The sequence below is a fragment of the Triticum aestivum genome, chromosome 4B (assembly GCF_018294505.1).
Source record: "Triticum aestivum cultivar Chinese Spring chromosome 4B, IWGSC CS RefSeq v2.1, whole genome shotgun sequence".
Classification (NCBI taxonomy): Eukaryota; Viridiplantae; Streptophyta; class Magnoliopsida; order Poales; family Poaceae; genus Triticum; species Triticum aestivum.
The window spans coordinates 115,049,727-115,063,851 of record NC_057804.1 but is presented as its reverse complement, the minus strand read 5'-3'; the positions used below and the strand labels follow the sequence as shown (position 1 = coordinate 115,063,851).

At 46.2% G+C, this 14,125-nt stretch overlaps 1 protein-coding gene across 1 annotated transcript; it reads right to left on the bottom strand.

Annotated features, from left to right (window-relative positions):
• Positions 1-2,206: 2,206 nt before the first annotated feature.
• On the bottom strand, positions 2,207-10,361 carry LOC123090012 (translation initiation factor IF-2). The gene is made up of 4 exons (XM_044511508.1): positions 10,110-10,361; positions 6,806-7,557; positions 6,373-6,518; positions 2,207-5,929 (listed from the first exon to the last, which is right to left on the bottom strand). The coding sequence occupies exons 1-4, from the start codon at positions 10,359-10,361 to the stop codon at positions 5,913-5,915; spliced, it is 1,167 nt and encodes a 388-aa protein (XP_044367443.1). The 3' UTR covers positions 2,207-5,912.
• Between the last annotated feature and the right edge of the window lie 3,764 nt (positions 10,362-14,125).

Sequence of the window (14,125 nt, the reverse complement as noted above, 5' to 3'; positions counted from 1 at the left end):
ATAGGGTGAAAGGGAGAGGGGGCCGGCCCTTCTAGATCCCATCTAGAGGGGGGTCGGCGGCCAGGAGGGGAGACTTGCCCCCCAAGCAAGGTGGAGGCGCCCCCTTCCCCTAGGGTTTCCAAACCCTAGGCACCTTGGGCCCTTGGGGGGCGCACCAGCCCACTAGGGGGCTGGTTCCCTCCCATATTCATCCCATTAAGTCCCTCGGGGCAGGTGGCCCCACCCGGTGGACCTCCGGAACACTCTTCGGTGGTCCCGATACAATACCGATAACCCCAAAACCATTCCGGTGGCTGAAACTGGACTTCCCATATATAAATCTTCACCTCCGGACCATTCCGGAACTCCTTATGACGTCCGGGGTCTCATCCGTGACTCCGAACAACCTTCGGTAACCACATACAATTTCCCATAACAACTCTAGCGTCACCGAACCTTAAGTGTGTAGACCCTACGGGTTCGGGAATCATGCAGACATGACCGAGACGTTCTCCGGCCAATCACCAACAGCGGATCTGGATACCCATGTTGGCTCCCACATGTTCCACGATGATCTTATTGGATGAACCACGATGTCGGGGATTCAATCAATCCCGTATACAATTCCCTTTGTCAATCGGTATGTTACTTGCCCGATATTCGATCATCGGTATCCCAATACCTCGTTCAATCTCATTACTGGCAAGTCTCTTTACTCATTCCGTAATGCATGATCCCATGACTAACTGCGTAGTCACATTGAGCTCATTATGATGATGCATTACCGAGTGGGGCCTGAGATACCTCTCCGTCATACAGAGTGACAAATCCTAGTCTTGATTCGTCCCAACCCAACAGACACTTTCAGAGATACCTGTAGTGTACCTTTATAGCCACCCAGTTATGTTGTGACGTTTGGTACACCCAAAGCATTCCTACGGTATCCGGGAGTTGCACAATCTCATGGTCTAAGGAAATGATACTTGACATTAGAAAAACTCTTAGCAAATGAACTACACGATCTTGTGCTATGCCTAGGATTGGGTCTTGTCCATCACATCATTCTCCTAAATGATGTGATCCCGTTATCAACGACATCCAATGTCCATGGTCAGGAAACCATAACCATCTATTGATCAACGAGCTAGTCAACTAGAGGCTCACTAGGGACATGTTGTGGTCTATGTATTCACACATGTATTGCGGTTTTCAGTTAATACAATTATAGCATGAACAATGGACAATTATCATGGACAAGGAAATACAATAATAACCATTTTATTATTGCCTCTAGGGCATATTTCCAACACATTTTGACCCGTGGGTTAACCGTGATCTTGGTTGGTATGGTTGTATATTTTATTTATGGTGCTGTCCTGCGGTGCCCTCTGTCTCGCGCAAACGTGAGGGGTCCCCGCTGTAGGGTGTTGCAATATGTTCATAATTCGCTTATGGTGGGTTGCGAGAGTGACAGAAGCTTAAACCCTAGGTGGGTTATGGCGCATAGGAGTAAAGAGGACTTTATACTTAACTAGTAAGCGTGCACGTGCAATGCACGTCTCTCAAATATAAAAGATGTCTTCTGAATTCTTTATATGTTTAATCGAGTAAATATGCTCGTGTGTTGCAATGGGAAAAACAAAATCCTTGCGCCCCCTAATGACTAATATGTGTTCTACTTATCCGCTTGGGGGTTTGTCGCAGTCGAACATGTACTTCGCTCTTGACGTGTGGCCATCATGGGAGTTCTCGAAGCAGAACTCGGTTCTATGATGAAGTTGCTTTCACTAAAGAAAACTTGATAAAAAATAACTAAAATGGTAACAAAATATGTTGTTTACCTTAAACGGTTATGGTTGGGAGGATTTCCGAGGAATTATGAACCGGAGTCAGAGAAACTTAACATGTCCCCTAAAATATCTCCCATCAATCTATGTATAGGGACTCACATATAAAGATCCTCACCTAAATATTTTTTTAACTCCAGCAGACTTGTAAAAACCTCAACCCCTACATTTCAATGTCCTATATTTTATTAATTTTATGGAACTATGAAAATCATACGTTCATCATTGTAGTACGCTGCATTTTCAGATGAATGGACATTGGTACAATTACAGAATTAACACATGAAACAAACAACCAAATAAAACTTGGTAATTCAAAGGCATGTCGCCTCGTGCCAAGGAGAATCCAATTCATTGTGTATTGCGTTGCAGAACACACCTAATAGTTATTAATTATTGAACTTCATAGTGAAAATACATCTTCGTTAAGTAAAAAAAGGAATACAAATCAGAACAATCGAATTACGATGGACCTACGGGGCCAGTAATGGCACTCTGAAATCATCTCAAACACTTATGTATCTCCAAATTCACATAGATAGATATCTAATTAGTTCAGATACATGGATTAAACTCCAGTGCATACAACCAGAATCACTGGACCTCCGCATGGCAAAGATCTTCCGGATCACAAATCACAAAATTGCAAAGTTTATGCTGTCATCTTGTATCCATAACATTTGTTATCCCATCTTTTTTCATGGCCGATGACCCACATCTGTGGAGTAATAAAACCGATGCCATCCGCGTTGGTAGGCTGGCTCTGATGTACGCTTATGATCTGGGCCACTACGTTCGTCTATATAGACCCTTTTATTGCACCGGCCTCCTATCGCATACTCCACAGATGATTCTGAAGCCTCTGCCTCCTTCATTGTAATGAAACTTGACCGACAAAACACAGTTATGTAATACAGAGCAAGCCTGCCTCTGCTGAACCATCATCATCTGCGGAGTATGCACCCCACCCCATAATTGCAGAGGAGGGCCAGAGAACTCAGACGGAGCCATCCGCTGTATTTCTGACAACTGCACGCCTGTACAGCATGATCTTGCTTTCACAGCGTAATATGTTGTTCTAGTGAAAACAAGGAGGGGATAACTGCACCTGAATCCACCTTCAGTTCTGCCCCTCAACACCCTGCTTATGTACAGAGCATGCTGAAGTCTCACGCCCCTACAGTTCAAAACTTAAACTGATAGTAACTGTGCAGGACGTGCTGTATAGCCGATAGTGGCTTAGATGTGGACCGAGTAATTAGGAGATAAGCGTGACGCCGGCTGAATCGTGTGGCCGTGTCAAAAAGGTTGTTACTCGTGGCCATGCTACCGGCTAGTGGAGAGAAAATAGCGGATCAGGCAGTACGTAGCAGGGAGTAGTATGTGTGTGTCTCTATTAAAGGACTTTGTAATCAGATGCGTGTGTGTTGAAAAGAACAAGAGAAAAGGCAGAAGTGCGTTGCCAGAAAACTTTGTGTGTTCTGTGTCCAGTGTCTGTTCGTGTGAGTCTTCTTCCTCCTCCGGCTGTTCCAACATGCAACGCACGTCTTGACAATATAAATGTTGATAATCACTATAAATTTTAATTAATACCTACTGTATTATTGGATGTTGCACATTTTCATTAAAATTTTAATATTTTGTCGACTATAATAACAATCGAGCAGACAATATGATATTTTACTTCAAGAGTTCCCACACATATAGTTTCTGTATGTCAAGAACACAGAGATACCGAGTGCTGATGTGTACATGAATTTAACCCATTTGCCAGCTGAAAGGAAAATTATCTTGCATATATTTTAGAAGTGTTTGAAGTTCAAATAAAAGGCAAACTGTACCACACCACATTAAAGCGTACTATCTAAAATATATCACATGCACTAAAATATTTGAAATATCTTTCAACAAATTTGTTTGAAACAAATGTTCCAAGAAATATTTTCAGCCATTGTTTAGATCATACCTAGTGTTGTGGAAACCCTACCGGTGTAAGGCTCAAATCATCAAATATCATCTAGTCCAACACATGGATAAAATCAGGTTGTCCATTTGTAGCAGCAAGGTGGACCACCAGTTCCTCTACATGCTTATACTTCTGTCAATCAAAAAGGGAAGTCTACCACTGTACATGTAATAGGGCAGAGTGTCAACGATCTAGAAATGGGTATAACGATCATATTCAGAAGAAACTTAAAAGAACATAATCAGATTATTTTTTTACACATTGGTAACATTTATTTGGGATTGATTTAGCACCAGAGAAATTTAACATGATGGGTGGGCATTACTCTAAACATATAAAATCAAGAGGCAGCAAGAGTGCAATCCGAATATCTTTAGAATATATCAGTAAAAATTCCAACCATTTATAAAACATGTCAATAAAAATTGCAAGGCTTGCAAGACATCCTGGATAAGCTGTGGAAGCTCTCATTCCATGACCAGAAAATAAGACTGTCTTATTATAGGATTAAGGTAATAAATGGCATCAAATACTTTGTTAAGAATATATCATGTGATAGGATTACGATAATAAATGGCATCAATTACTTTGATGACCACATGGAACAAAAGGCGTATAACTGCATACCTGGTTGGCTGTATGTCCCTTTTCAGTACAGTATTAGTGTGCTCCAACCCATAAATCGTTCTTAAGCTCTTCAAAGACACCTCTTATGTAGTACTCAAGAGAATAAAATAAGTCAAAAATAACAGATAAAACAAATACACGGGTACAGAAGCGGTCAAGAATTTGTAGGATCATAGCGCTCTCATGCCCTGTCTGCTTGCTCTTTAAAAGAGAACACGTCATTGAAGAGTGCCACATGTCGAGAATTTTTTCAAGTACCTCGTGGGCAACAGCAACAACAATAAGTCGTGAAAAATTAATCATGTGTAACACACGTCTCAAGCGTTGACCAAGGGAGATTCACACGGTATAAAAAATAAAACAACTGTTGAAAATAATGTGTACTAAATGTTGTGATGACATTCAAATTGTATTTTCAAAACCAAGGCACCATTGTGGTCATGATGCTGTTGAGTAAGACGCCCTCGATCTCTCACGGGCCTATATGGCAGGAGACCTTGGTGAGCGTGTATCCCGACAATGCCATACCGCGTCCTAATGACTACGACAAAGAATTCGTTACAGAAGTATACCTAGCAGTTACTGTATGGTGGGTAGGTGACTGCTCCGCCACCCCGTCCGCTGTTGAGGCTGTCTCTTTTTATAGGGGGGGCTGGCCCTAGCTGCGTTAGTGAAAACTAAAGTGACTTATGAATTTTATTTTATTTCTACCAATCTATATAGCAAGCTTTTGTTGGGTTCAGACAAATAGAAGGTTCAGATGAATAGACAGTGCCTAACTGGCCAGACGTCTGAACCTCTCTAGGTGCAAATTGCAGCACACAAACAAGCATGATTCTCGGATAGGTTTCCAATTGTCAGACTTTTCCATCTTAAAAAAATCTGGTCTGTGTGATCAATACTGAATATAAGGTAATCCAGGCCTCCTTTTGAAGTGAGTTAGCTTCTAAATCTAGATGAAGAGGTTGGCCGGGATACAAGCTCGCCACTATATGATTCATTCAATGCCAAGCACATGCCAAGCAAGGCTCAATTGCCATCAAATAATTTGTGGAGGATTCAGTCAATGCCAAGCAAGGCTCGTTCTGAGTGACGTCAGCATGTCTCTTTTCTGATGACCCCTGGCTCCCGGCACCGCCACTGTGCAATCCACCCGGCAACGGACAAACAACACATGCACATGCCAGCAAAGAAACCATGCCATACCTCCCGGAACTGGAACCACATTTTGATTTTTATGTTTGAATTGAAAGATTATTCATGCCCATAGAGAACTGGGTTTTCTTATTTATATTTAAGCACTCGGAGAAGTAAGAAGCATGCAATGCAGATGTTTTAGTGGGTGGAAGAGGATAAAAGAATAGAATAAAGTTCTGATGATTCAGTGTTAAATAACCAGTCCATCCATTGGATAGTTTCACTGAGCCTTTGGCTTTGATAATGAGAAAGAAGTACCTAGTTATTTATAGCAGATGTCCACCTGCGAGTCCTTTTTATGGGGTTAACATCACTACAAGAAACACTTGCAAGTTGTTAAACAAAAGACAGTGTGTTAGAATAAAAGTTGCAAGTAATAATCAGAATATTCAGAATATATTTCAGCTTGCACTTCCATGAATCTACCAGGGATAAAGTTGATCTTTATTTGACATTAAATCAAACATTCGCAATCAAATTAAATTTGAAGCAAGGAGAAAGATCCAAGTCACAGCAGGGAGAAAAGAAGCACTTGCAAGTTGTTAAACCAAAGATACTGTGTTAGAATATAACTTGCAAGTAATATTTAGAATATTCAGAATATATTTCAACTTGCACTTCCATGAATCGATCAGATATAAAGTTCATATTTATTTGACATTCAATCAAAGAGTCACAATCAAATTAAATTTGAAGCAAGGTAGAAAGATCTAAGTCACATCAGGGAGAAAAGCTATCAATTGATGAATTACATACTCACAGATGTGATGACTGCATCCACATGCGTCATGGAGAGACGGGAACACACAGAGGAGATGCAGGTGATGACACTTGTGCATGGCTCCAGGCGGCAACTACCTCGGAGGGAAAGCAATGGGTGTGATGAAATTCTTGACAACACCCTATAATTAAGAATATAAATGTTGATATCATCTTAAAATTAAGGACTGCTTGATGACTATAAACTTGACAGTAAAGATGTGCATCACTCAAAAATTACAAATGAAGTTCAGAACCACGGGTAGATGGCAATAATTTTCAGAATCTAAAACGGTGATTCAGGACATACTCTTGGTTAAATCAATTCGAGTACTGGAACAAAAGTCGAAGGAGCACATCACTAAGGAAATACGATAAACAAAACAAACCTGAGGACGGTGTTGCGCGGGGGAGCGAGGCGTCGGCGTACCTGCGGCAGCAGAGGAGAAACCTGGCTCTCCCCCGGCGCGCGACGAACGGCGGCTCCGCGGCTCCGGCTCTCCCGTGGCGAAGGGCGGCGACCTGGGGCGCCTCTCCCACGGCGCGCGACGCGCTGCGACTTGCCGACGACTCCCGCAGCCAAGGGCAGCGGCACCGGCTCTCCCCCGGCGAAGGGCGGCGACCTGCTACGGCTCTCCCCCGGCGCGCGAGGGAGGCGGCTCTGGCTCTCCCCCGGCGAAGGGCGGCGACCTGCGACGGCTCTCCCTTGGCGCGCGAGGGCGGCGGCTCCGGCTCTCCCCCGGCGAAGGATGGCGACCTGCGGCGGGGCTCCGCCGGTGCGCGACGGGCGGCGGCTCCGATGGGGCGGCTCCCGGGGCGACGGGCGTGGCGATCGACGGCGGCTGCAGGAGGCGGCGAAGGGCGCAGCGGGGCGGCTCCGGTGGCTGGGGAGGCGACGACCCACGGCGGGACGGCTCCCGCGGCGGGGGCGTGCTCCCGTGGCTGGGGAGGCGGCAACCCGCGGCGGGGGCGGGCTCCCGCGGCTGGGGAGGCGGCGAACGGCGCGGCAGGGGCGAGCTCCCAGCGACCTGCGGCGGCTTCCCGTGGCTCCGGCGGCGCGAGGCGGCGGTGAAGGGCGCGGCTTCCCGTGGCTCGGCGCGAGGCTACGGGAGGCGAACGGCGCAGGAGGAGGAGGAGGTCGTGCGGGAGGAGAAGGTGGAGGTCGTGCGGGTGACCGGTTTTCTTAATGCGGCGCGATTAGCGATCGATTGTGGCTTGTTGCGTGGTTGGTAGCATTAAACACATAATGATTAAGGGCCATTAGATTTTGATGATGGATGGGTGGGATTGTTTGGATCTGCCCCTCTCTTTCTTTTATAGTGGTAGTAGATGCTATGGTTGGATTTCATGACCTTAATGATCTTTAGTAGTTGCGGATGCTTGCTAGTGGTCCAATCATAAGTGCATATGATCCAAGTAGATAAAGTATGTTAGCTCATGCCTCTCCCTCATATAGAATTGCAAGAATGATTACATGTACTTGTTATCGATTGCCTAGGGACAAATGAATTTCTTGTTGACAAAAGCTATCCATTTTTATTATCTTGCAATTTATTCGTAGTTTTATTCTCGCAAAGTACTCGTAGTTTTATTCTTGAAAAATAATTTCATACTTGTTTTAGGTAAAGCAAATGTCAAGTGTGCGTAGAGTTGTATCGGTGGTCGATAGAACTCGAGGGAATATTTATTCTACCTTTAGCTCCTCGTTGGGTTCGACACTCCTATTTACTGTAGAAGGCTACAAACGATCCCCTACACTTGTGGGTTATCAAGACCTTTTTCTAGCGCGGTTGCTGGGGAGCAATAGCGTGGGGTGAATATTCTCGTCTGTGCTTGTTTGCTTTATCACTAAGTAATTTTATTTCTTGTTCTAAGTTGTTCTCTATCTTTAATTATGGATATGGAACACGAAACACCAAAAAAATTAGATGTACTTGCTACTCATGGAGATGGGTGTCGGTGTCAAAACTGGTGGATCTTGGGTAGGGGGTCCCGAACTATGTGTCTGAGGATCGAAGGTAACAAGGAGGCAGGGGACGCGATGTTTACCCAGGTCTGGGCCCTCTAAATGGAGGTAATACCCTACTTCCTGCTTGATTGACTTTGATGAGTATAGGGGTTACAAGAGTTGATCTACCTCGAGATCGTAATGGCTAAACCCTAGATGTCTAGCCTGTATGATTGTGTTCGTCCCTAAAGACTAAACCCTCCGGTTTATATAGGCATTGGAGGGGACCAGGGGTGTACAAAGTTGGTTTATAGAGGAAGGAAACTACACATCTGGAGGCCAAACTTGCCGTCCATGCAAAGGAGAGTCCCATCCGAACACGGGAGAAGGCCTTCGGTTCTGTATCTTCATGGCCCATCAGTCCGGCCCATATCACACAGGCCGACTCTCTAAGGACCCCATAATCCAGGACTTTCAGTAGCCCCTGAACTTGCCTTCAATGACGATGTTATATCCGGCTTCATATCTTCGGCTTGGCGAGGTAATTTCCCCCTTGTGCTTCATATAGTTCGGCCATTTACATTAAATATTGTACTCTTCATCTTCTACGCCGCCGTTGCCTCGGTTTCCACGTGTCAGACAAATGCGAAGGGTCCAGGCATTTTTACAAATAACCCCTGGACCATGTAGATAAGGTGCTTATAAAAGAGAGATCGAATCTCAGATTCCATTCCTCACTGGACGAAAATCCTTAGGTCTTGCCACAAGAAACCAACCAAAGATGGCCAACGCTCCTTGCTCTTCCTCGCATCCCAGGGCCCTCAAGAAGGCGACTAGGAGAGCTTCTCGGTGTCCCACGCTCAATTGGCCAAGCTACAGGTGCAGGGATACCTCCCTCCATCGGGTCTGGTCCCCGTTCGGGAGGGATTAACCACCTACAATGGCGAAGCCCTGGCGGAGAAGTTCCCCAACCCCAATCAAGGGGAGCGGGTGTGCTTCGTTTCCTTCTTGCTGAAGGGCGTGGGATTTTCAATCCATCCCTTCCTCAGAGGGCTTCTGGAGTACTACGGTCTCCAACTGCACAACCTCACGCCGGGCTCCATTCTACACATCGCGGGCTTTGTTGCTCTTTGTGAGCTGTTTCTAGGCTGCGAGGCCCATTTCGATTTATGGAGAAAATATTTCTGCCTCGTCCCCTGCTCCCAGAAGGATCTCGAGGTGGGCGGTGCCGAAGTATGGCGTATAGGTGGAACGAGATACCTGCCCGATACCTCGAAGAAGGCATCCGACGGGTGGCCCTCGGAGTGGTTCTATATTGAAGACGTTGTCCTTCCAGACCCTATCCGGCAAGGTCTCCCCGAATTCTCCTCCACTATAAAGAAGCGCGCCAGCTGGCGTCCCCGAAGCTATGAAGAAGAAGATAGTGCGGCGGTTAAGTGCCTAGCGAACAAAATCCGAATGCTTGCCCTCCGGCCTATCCATAGTCGAGGTAATGGCGATTTCAATAACACGATGCGTTCAACCGCTTCAATCCAGGGGGTTTCCCATGTGACATTACAATGGTGAGGACGACACCACACGTTGTGGGAGCAAGGGTCCGGCTAACTTTGCCACGCTGGCTGCCACATTGGCTAACCTTTTCAAAGGGGAAAAGGAAGACTTCGCTCACCTGAAGTGCCGAGAAGGTTTCTCCATGTATACCCCCATTGACTAGGTGAGTCTTCGATTATAGGCCTTAATTGATCTTTTTTACTTAACTATGCTTTATAGCCGAATTTAATCTAACTGCCCCTAACATGAATGGAGAAAGTTCGTCGAGGGGATCTGCAGCCTCGACCCGCAGCCAGAGGACCATAATCGAGATGTTGATCCTAGATACGAAGAAGATCCGAACATATTCCTGGATTTTGAGGATGGAGTCTTTTATCAGACAAGCTATGGCGGCACAGAGGTGGCCATTATAGCCGACTACCCCGGCCTCCTTCCTTCCTCCCATGTAAGTACTCAGGATACATCTCTTCGAAAAGAGTTTTCCCATCGTGACTCACCCATCACACTATATCGTGCTCCCAAGGGGTGACGCTCGCACGGGCGTGCTGCACGAAAGGCGTCCTCCAAGAAGACGACGCTTGCACAAGGCACCTCTCTGAAAAGAAAGGCGAACAATGATACAGTTGGGCCCTCTTTTGCGTTGAAGAGGTATAGTCCTTTAGTACGCATTCAGCGGATAAATCGGACGGCGACGTTCCCTGTGACGCCATATTGCAGGAGGAGCGTACGCCGAACTACATCCGGAGACCTGGCCGGCCATACACAGACTGATCTAGCCCCAGACCCTGCCACAAGGACTGGAGGGGATGCGGGGGCAATGCCGTATTTTCATCTCCCGGAGGATTCGGATAATGTATCCGTCACAAATTCCAAAGTGGAGAGTGCGATGGGTCACCGGCGGTGGAGAGCGGCTATGCGCGATCCTAGTTTTACCGAAGAGGCTTTTAATGCTCTCAGCTCCGCGGATGCTTACATCCAAGCTACTCGCGATGGAGTTGCTGGAGACACTCACCAGCTTTCAAAGGATATGCAGGTAAGAATTTCTTGCATAGATTCAATTATCACATGCCAATAGCCCCCGAGTCTTGAAGCAGTTGGACCAACTAATTTAAGAGTCGTTTTCATTGCTAGGTACTCACAGAGAGGAGTAACAAGTTATCGAAGGAGCTTGAAGAATGCCGAACAAAACTGTCTGCTGCCACTGCCGAACTTGAAGATTTGAAGAAATCCAAGAAGGTACCTGATGGTAAGTGTAGCAACAGTTCAGAGATAAGGCTCCGTGAACACAACGAGGTTTCTTGATTATGCTTTTGTCTCGTTGGTAGGCTCGACAAATCAGCTGGAGGAGAGGCTAAGGGCTGCCCAAGCAGATAAGCAACATGCCGAAGGGCAAGAAGCTGCTGGTCAATGTGTTTTGACACGGACCATTAATGAAAAGAACAAACTTTAGGATGCAAACATCAAGCAGGCTGAAGAACTAAAGGATTTGAGAGCCCAATTATCGGATGCTTTGAAGGAGAACAAGAAATGGAAAGGCAGCATATTCAGTATGCTTTTTAACCTATCTGTCAAATGATCTCCTGTTGGAAAATATTACAATTTTGCTTCTGTAGGTGTGTTGACCGGACGTCCCAAGGAGAAGTGTCCGGATTCCAATGCGACTTGCTAAAGAGCTGTCCAAAGTGCACGAGCAAGCTCAGAAAGCAATGAGGAACATGGCAAATGCTTTATGGCCATCCGATGCCCCTCCAGGAAGTATGGATGAGCTTACGAATTTAGTCAAGGGAGCTTGTCGCCGCTTGGGGCTATGGAAGATATAAGCCTGTCGGGAAGGCACGTGAGAAGCCTGGGCCATGGTAAAAACATGGTATGCCAAGCTTGATTCGAATCATATGGCCCGGGTCGGACCTCGGGGACCAGATGGACAAGAAATTCCTGTTAGCTTAGTGTACTACCAAGTGAAAACATCAGCTAAGTTTTCTCAACAGGATTGTAAACTAGACAACCTACTAGAGGGTCTAGAGGAAGAAGAAGTTTTTGAGTCCAAGTAGTAATGTACTTTATCAACAAACTTTTCTCCAGCCGAATTGTAAAACGATTGTCATGGCAGACTTTCCGCTTCGACCTCCAGAACCCGAGGTTTGGAGTGTTTCCGGATATTTAAACCATTGGTAAACACCAAGGCATGCTCAGAAACTGGGCGGTCCGGTCATAGTTGCTTGAACAGAGAAGTTGTATTCGGGGAGTTATGTTATATTATATTTGATCATAAGAAACATCTTCCAGAGAGAATAGTTTCGTTAGGGGTTCCTTTCCCTAGGCCAGCATGCGTTTTTGCGCATACATAAACTGTGATGCAAGAAATCATAGTACACTTTAGAATTTGGGGCGTATATTGCAACGTGGGATGTTCATCTCTATTCCGCCGACCGATTATTCCCTTAAGAATGCTAGCTTTCGGCTTCACCCGTCTGAGCTACACGTCCGGATAACCCGGCTGTAACAATCGCAGGGATGCTCCCTTTATGCCCTAGTCGAACAAGCGGGAACATAGGGCATAAGCACTGGAGCCAGGTAACCCAGCTTGGCAAAAACTTAAGTCATAAAGGTGCATATAATGGCGAAGACAGGACACATATGAGTAGACAACACATATATACGGCGAGCTTGACGCTCCAAAATAATAATCAGAATAAGCTTCTGTAAAAAGAAGCCCCCGGGTGATATGGGGTATGTACATTTAATGATGTATATACCCCGAGTGTGCGGTTGATCCAAACACTAGTAGAAGTTGTACAAAAACCAAAAAAGAGAAAATAGGGGTGAGAGGGAGAAAAGACGAATTTTTTTACAAGTGTGGATTTAGGCGTAGAATCTTCGGAGCTGAGCAGTGTTCCATGGGTTTGGCTCCAAACGATTATCCGAAGCGTTGCGAAGGCGATAGGCTCCTCCAGTGAGAACTTCGTCTATGATGAAGGGACCCTCCCATTTGGGCTTGAGCTTGTCCTTTTTCTTCTCTAGTAGGCACAGGACGAGTTCACTGCATTATAAGTCTTTTCCTGTACTTCCCTGCTTTGATATCGCCATGCTTGCTATTGGTAAAATGTGGAACGGGCCTTCGCGACGTAGCGCCCTCCTCCAAGCCATCCAGATCATCCTGCCAATTGAGCTCGGCCTCTCTCTCTTCATACATGCGCACTCGAGGCGAGTCATGAATAATGTTGCAAGGCAACACTGCCTTGGCGCCGTACACCATGAAAAAAGGTGTGTATCCGGTCGTGCGTTTGGGCGTGGTACACAGCCCCTAGAGTACGGAATCTAGTTCATCAACCCAGTGCTTGTCTGATTCACGTAAGGATCGTACTAGTCTGGGTTTAATGCCACTCATTATCTAGCCGTTAGCCCGTTCGACCTGACCATTTGTCTGAGGGTGATATACAGAGGCGTAATCGGGCTTAATGCCCAAATTAGCGCACCAAGTTTTTACCTCATCGGCCATAAAGTTAGAACCGTTGTCAGTAATGATACTATGTAGGACACCATAACGGTGCACCACGCCAGATATGAAGTCTATAACTGGTCCGGCCTCGACCGTTTTGACTGGTTTGGCTTCTATCCACTTAGTGAATTTGTCGACCATAACCAGTAAATATTTCTTCTTATGGCTTCCCCCTTTAAGGGGTCCGACCATGTCAAGCCCCCATACTGCAGAAGGCCACATAATGGGGATTGTTCGCAAAGCAGTGGGCGGCATATGGCTTTGATTTGCGAAAAGCTGGCATCCAACACATTGCTGTACAAGGTCTTGTGCGTCTGCTTGGGCCGTGGGCCAAAAGAAACCCATACGGAAGGCCTTACTTACAAGGGCCTGAGCGGCGGCGTGATGGCCACCAAGACCAACGTGTATTTCAGCCAAGAGCTGCCGTCCTTCTTCTTTGGAGATACACCTTTATAGGATTCCGGTGGTACTTTTTTTGTACAGTTCCCCCTCATGGACTTTGTAAGCCTTCGAGCGCCGAACAATGCGACATGCCTCCGTCTGATCATCGGGGAGCTCGTTCCTAGTAAGGTAGGCGAGGAAAGGCTCAGTCCATGGGGCGATTAAGGCCATGATTTCGTGGGCCGATGGTGTTATCTCGGTGCCCGAGCCCCCGATGATATCAGAGCTGTGTTTGGAATCTGGGGGTATGGTCGGTTCTGGAAGAATGTTGCCGCTACCGTCCTGCCACACTACGGATGGCTTGAAGAGAC

Excerpts from the sequence above, each read along its gene's own strand:
- LOC123090012 (XM_044511508.1), bottom strand. The coding sequence starts at position 10,361 with ATGGGAAAACTCTTTTCGAAGAGATGTATCCTGAGTACTTACATGGGA. Across the intron at positions 7,558-10,109 it reads CTCCATTCATGTTAGGGGCA|AAAACCGGTCACCCGCACGA; the intron begins GTTAGATTAAAT and ends CGCCGCATTAAG. Across the intron at positions 6,519-6,805 it reads TTTCTCCTCTGCTGCCGCAG|GGTGTTGTCAAGAATTTCAT; the intron begins GTACGCCGACGC and ends TCTTAATTATAG.